Below are 6,318 nucleotides of genomic sequence, written 5' to 3' on the forward strand. Positions count from 1 at the left end.
ACCACACAGGCACTTCCCCCAACATTCATTCCTCTGTTTTCCAGGGTTCAACCCCATCCCCCAACACAAACACACAGCCTCCGGTGAATCCCTGTTGAGTTTTAAAAAGATCTTTATTGAATTTCACAAATAAATAACAACTTCATATAACACGAGAAGTTCAAAAAGTGGCAAAGTGCAACACACCTGTAAAGTGCATAGAGAATTTGGTGATATTGTGTAAAGTGCTGAGATTTATCTACACTTTACGGTGTCGCTGTGGATCAGTCTGTTGGATTTTAGTACATCTTGTTTTCTATTTTTAAACAGGCAATGCCTATAATTTTCTACACCACTTCTGTATGTTTGGATGGCAGATTATCTTCCATAATACAATACATACCAGATTTATAAAACAAATCAAAATATACATCATGAGCTTTAGGTTTGTCTCAGACTTTCTGAGCTCTGTAGCAGTCCATTAGAAGATGCTACTGTGTCTCATCATCATCGCAATAAATCATTGGGCATATTTTTATTTTGCTACAGAACTCTTAAGACACTACAGCTCTAACAGAAAGTGTCCCAACATCAGCCACAGGACATCCCTAATGATCTGGCAGATCCTTGTCTTTTTAAGATTTTCTTGATCACTTCTGTGCTTTCATTTGAAGTATTTAAAAAAAAAAAAATGTATTAATCCCCAATATTTAAAATCAGTTATTTAATTATGAGTCATCTTGCAGGGTAAACCATCCCAGTCTGTTTATAATTGTTGGTATTGTGTAATAAAATCCCTGTATTATAATTTATATGAAGCCCTGTATCTTGCCTTTGCCGCCTTTTTTCCCCATTTAGGAAGATTTCCAACCCAGAGAGTAATTTTAATCTGTCACTGAGCTCTACAGCACCCAAGCTACCAGGTTTTAAGCATACTATATTAATTGTCTTTGATGACTTCTTCAATTTCACACATTTTTTTTCTTTTGACTTTCACATGCTCAGACAAAACCAACCTACATTTAAAGCTCAATTTTTTAAGAGTGCACATTTTCAAAAAAATTGTTTAGTTAAAAAAGCATCTTCTGTTACTGGTGGCTGAGAATGACTGTAGTAAAGAGTGACTTATAATTACATAAACTCCACCCACATGTGAGTTTTGACTTGACCTTTTGCACCCTCATGACTACACTGTTGTCATTACAGCATTTAGGCCACAGTAACACCTTATTGCAGAGCCATGGGAATCTTCAGTGTTCTCCATTTATAGCTGGTCAATGGCTTTACACCCCCCACCTCTTTCTACGTCCTACAATCTCCTAAGTTGCCCCCGCTTTTGTTCTGCAAATCAGTGTGGGGGATGTGAGTTTGAGGGGGGAGGAAGCAAACTTCTTTACACCCAAACTAGTTTCCTGTCACCCACACACACCACTTTCACACTACAACCAAATGTAACCCCTGCCCCCCCTCGTTCACTAACATATCTCTACCAATCCATCTTGCAAATATGACATCACGCCAGCTTCACTTTATATAGAAAACATTTAATAAATACTGAGGTAGTTGTAGTCAGTGAATGTTTTACACTTGAATTCAACACAATGCACATCTTCAGGCAGCATTCATTGAATGGTACATCTTATAAATAGAGCAACAACTTGTTCTCTATGTGAGTTCATGAAGGCAGGTCAAATCCAGATGAACTAATTCCTTTAGTTCCGCCTTTGGCCAGATGAAGTCAGTCCTTATTCGGTAGGCTGTAGGCCATAATCAGGCCAAAAGTCACCACTACGCAATAACTTGGCTGCTTCCGTGATTCCTGTGACATGTCCCGGCTTGTTCCTGTTCAGGACATGCTTTGGGACACACTGGCCCGGATGTTCATCCGACGGCCCTGGAAGAGGCCCTCTGTAGGCGCGTTTCAGGCTCCCAGGCCGTGTCGAAAAGTCCATAACGTTACATGTATTACTGCGCAGGGCTTCAACACGCTGCAACGGCTCTGTGTAGAGGCACCGGGGTCGGGGGTGCTCCCATCTCACTACCACAGTTCACATAGTCTATCAACACGGAGGTCACGAGCTGTTGGTGGCAGTTCCCTTGCTCTAGTTTGGCTTTCTTGCAAGGTAAAAAGTCCGGCTCGGCGGCTGCTTTGCCCCGTCTTTTTCTCGAGGGCCCAGTCGGGCACAAATTCTCCTTGTTTCCAGCACCGGTGCGTCGTCCTGTGGGTGTATCCACGACCTCCTCCTGGACCCGGTGTGAAGTCCGAGGCTGTCCGGTGACAAGCGAGGCGGGATCCTGGGGCTCCACATGGGCGCCGACAGGGGTTGTTGTAGTCATCTCGAGAGAGGGGTGTTGCTGCACACATTCCGAGGCAACACTATCCGCCGTCACCTGGGCCGCATGGTAGATGTCCCGGGCGGATTTCATCACCAGAGTCAGCAGGAGGCTCCGGTGGAGACGGAGACCCCCTCGCTGGGTACGCGAACTGTACAGTTTCCCCAAAGCTACCACCATGATCCTCTTGGCCTCTGCGCTGACCTCCATGTCACAGCTTGTTTTGAAACTAGGCCAAAACAAACGATTAGAGGTAGTAGTTTGTAAAATGCACCTATGCCGTTGACTTCACGCACAGACACAATACAGACCGGCTGAACGACAACTACTTATAACCTCGCTGGCGTCACTCGTCTAACGTCACGCGGCAGAGCCCCGCCCACTGGCCTCGTACTCTGTCTGCTATTACAAAAACAGACCTGTAACAACTGGTTAGGCAACTGTGGCTATTTTTGTCGGTCATCGTGCTGCATCAAGATATAAATAATACACATTCAAATCATAAAGAGAGTGTATAAGTGTGCTTAGAGAGCACAACTGATTGAAATGACTCACAGGCACTTATCACACATCCATCAACATACAAAATGACTGTGTCAATGACCTCTTGGGAAATTTGTGTGTTTACCACACTCTACCATGAAAGCAGGAAGCTGCAGAAAACAGTGGAGTAACAATCCTAACATATCCAGATATATCTTATTTACACCATCATACATTACATGTATTAATATATTATGGAAGCTTATGTCTTGATAACAGCTGCTGGGTGCTGTACACAGCTGTTAGCAAGGTATGTTGTCAGGTCTGGACTGCTTGGAAGGAAACTTACATTAGACCCCTGATGGCAAATAATGTTTTATCTATTTTGATGTACTAATCTATCTGCTAATTTCTTCAAAAATAGCATCAATCCCTCTCTGAAAGTATAGTTATGAGATAATTTTCTACACAACATACAAAAGGTTTACAACATGCAGACAACTTGGCATTGTGAACTTGGGACTTGCAGCCCCCTCCACTTCGCAGTGTTTTAAGTCAAGCACATACTCATGTTTGTACTGGACAACACCAAATTTATTCTGACTCTGGATTAGTTGCTGTTGATTTAATAGTCATACCTCAGCTCAGCATTGCAACTGCTCTCTTGTAACTTTTGGTTGGTTTTGTGATTGAAGTAGCCAACATAATTAAGCCTAAATCATGTTACACAAATTATTAGGTTGTATATTTTGGTGCAGGCTAAACTACCAAACAGGACAAACATATTCACAACAGTTTAGGAGAGAGTTTTGCAGTGTGTCAGTGGTATGCAAAGTTCTTGGTGCGACCATTTTTGTGCTAATTTAAATATACTTTCAGTCTGTGCTCATATTTGAAAGTTTTAATAAGTCAACAGTGTCCTCAATCCTGCCTGTTCATGAGCAAAACCTGGAGGAGGAAATTGTTTGATCTGTGAAAGAGATTTCTGTCTATTTTTAGTCTGTCTCATACCAGAGAGGAACAACATTCCGCCGCTCTTGCTGTGTGAAACAGCCAAGAAAGCCTGCTGAGAACAGTGTCTGAGCTCCCTACCAGACTTACCCATCCCCCAGTGTGTTGCTTCCTCTCACAGGAAAAAGAAAAAGGGGGTGGAGGTTAACAGACAGATGACCATATTAAGCACTTCCTGCTCCTGTGGCACCAGCAGAGGAAAACCCATGACGTGAGTGGGAGCCCTCATTTCATGAAGCCATTTAAAGTAACAGCAGCGAGCATTGCATCAGGGCTCGCTATTTCCCTGAGCCCATATTTGGGCAATGAAATCCACTCCTCCACATTGTGCAGTGACAACCAGTAATTACCAGAAACTGCGTAGTACTTCTATAATTTGTTGGTTGTGAGAACCTGGATACATAAAATATGAGAGAAATATGTTTACATTAAACTATATATTTACTCTCTAGCATCAGTTCGTCCCAGCAGGTTTTAGGTTGAGAGAGAGAGAGAGACAGAATGAGAAGGAGATTTCAGATTTCCAGAGGAATGTGTGGTATGCGGTTGATTGTCTCCGGTGCAGCCGCAGTTTAACAAAGCATTACTTGCAAAGGAAAACAGGCTGACAATTGCATTCTTTAAATGTGCAGCTTCTCTCAGAAGAATTTACTTGTTTATGTTGTAGGACTGAATCAAAATCAGCCTCAGTGCAAGGAAGAAAAAGAAAGCTGAATAACATTCATGCTGTATAAGTAATCACATTAACTTCTTAGTTGATCTGAGCATACTGTATATGTCTGCCTTACTTAACATACTCTCTGAATAGCATCCTAAAGGTCATAAATTCACATCCTACTGATGTTTGGAAATTCAGCACAGTTTTAAATTATCAATAGAAGTGGAGGGAAAACTAATCACAGTCCATTACATTTTTTTTTTTTGCAATTGCCAAGACACAACTATTGACCATCTATGCTAAATGATAAGCACCTTGTCTGCTTTACACTAAGTTTGACAGATTCCAAAACGTTTTCAAATAACTACACACATGACTCTAATCAACATTAGACATGTGTGTTGTTTGCTAAACATTGCCATTGAAATACAACAATTAATTATCAATCAACTGCACCCAGAATGCATAACACCTGTAACCAATTAGTTGCTTAGAAATCAGAGTTTGAGCACTATGAATACGTTTCAGGTTTCCTCTTTGGTGTGCACAACAATGGAGGCCGAATTTGGAGAGAGAATTAGCGGAAGAGGTGTGTGAGTAAGGGGAGGATGAGGACTAGGTAGATTAGTAAGAGGAGCAAGAGGAGGAGGATGATGAGTGGCAATTAAGAAGGAACTGTCACAGATGAGAACCGGGTCACTTTGGTCGAACATGTAATCATCAGGACAGATCAACAATCTACAGGAGGCTGGTCAGGGGGTCTAGCCTCATTTGAGCTGTCACACTGTAGTAGGTGTCATCCAGACATTTTGAAATGAGAACTGGTAAGAAAATATTTACCCTCTGTATGATTTGACAGTATTTCATAAGAAGAAGATCTTGGACCCTCAACATTTACATTCTGTTTTCACAGAATTGGAAGGCGACCTGAGACCTCCCACAGCAAGAAGTGTCATGAAGAGAAGCAGGAGACCCGAATGCAGGAGTCTACAGATACTGAAGTACGAGTCTTTCATCCAGATAAGTGCAGGTAGAGCAGAACTGAATAGGATAACTCAACTGAAAACCGGACATACATACAAACTGAACTAATGAGGGAATGGGGAAAGGGTGACTAGACAGAGCAAAGAGCTGATTGGCTGGCGGAAAGACTTGGAGCAAAGCAGGGTTAACAAGGCTGATAAAGGGCAGGTGGGAAAGGAAAAGCAGGATAGGAAAGAGTACAACAACAAAGGAGGGAAACACAGCAAACAGAAAATCAAAGACCCAGAAAACACTATTAGACAGTTATCTGATCCCTTGCTGTAAATGGTGATATTAACAAAAGGTAATCTCTCATACACAAAAGCATTTCCTTTTGCACAACTGAAAGTAGCCCGAATAATATCTTTAAGTAAACACACACTCCTATTATTACACCAGTGAGAAAGGCAAAACAGTCTCTTGATAGGTTGTGTGTGTGAAGGAAAACATGATTGTCAGCACAGGACTGAGGTTCCTGAACTAGAAGTCTTTTAAACTCAGAAAAACAGAGAAGTGCAGATGGCTGAGGAAGCACAGGGGGAATAAGGTGAATGCAGAGATGGCAGGGTCTGCAGGAAAGTCTGAGGGCATCTGGTGGACTGAATGGCAAGTCCAGGGAGTAGGGGAAGCAGCTGGAGAATGGGATATAGAGCTGGACTGGCACAAAGAAATCACCTGTTCACACACAAACAAGGAACTGCACATCATAAACATGGTCATTGCAAACAACAGCATACATTTCATTACTGAAAACTATTAATGTACTTCACTATGGACTGATATTTATATACTTTCTGTCATACTTTTTTTTTTTCCCCCTGCTGCTCCAG

General features: G+C 42.0%; 1 protein-coding gene across 1 annotated transcript; it reads right to left on the reverse strand.

Annotated features, from left to right (window-relative positions):
• Positions 1-1,502: 1,502 nt before the first annotated feature.
• ier2a (immediate early response 2a) lies at positions 1,503-3,042 on the reverse strand. Its single transcript, XM_062439555.1, has one exon. The coding sequence runs from the start codon at positions 2,521-2,523 to the stop codon at positions 1,960-1,962; it is 564 nt and encodes a 187-aa protein (XP_062295539.1). The 5' UTR covers positions 2,524-3,042; the 3' UTR covers positions 1,503-1,959.
• Between the last annotated feature and the right edge of the window lie 3,276 nt (positions 3,043-6,318).

Source organism: Scomber scombrus, chromosome 18 (assembly GCF_963691925.1).
Source record: "Scomber scombrus chromosome 18, fScoSco1.1, whole genome shotgun sequence".
NCBI lineage: Eukaryota > Metazoa > Chordata > Actinopteri > Scombriformes > Scombridae > Scomber > Scomber scombrus.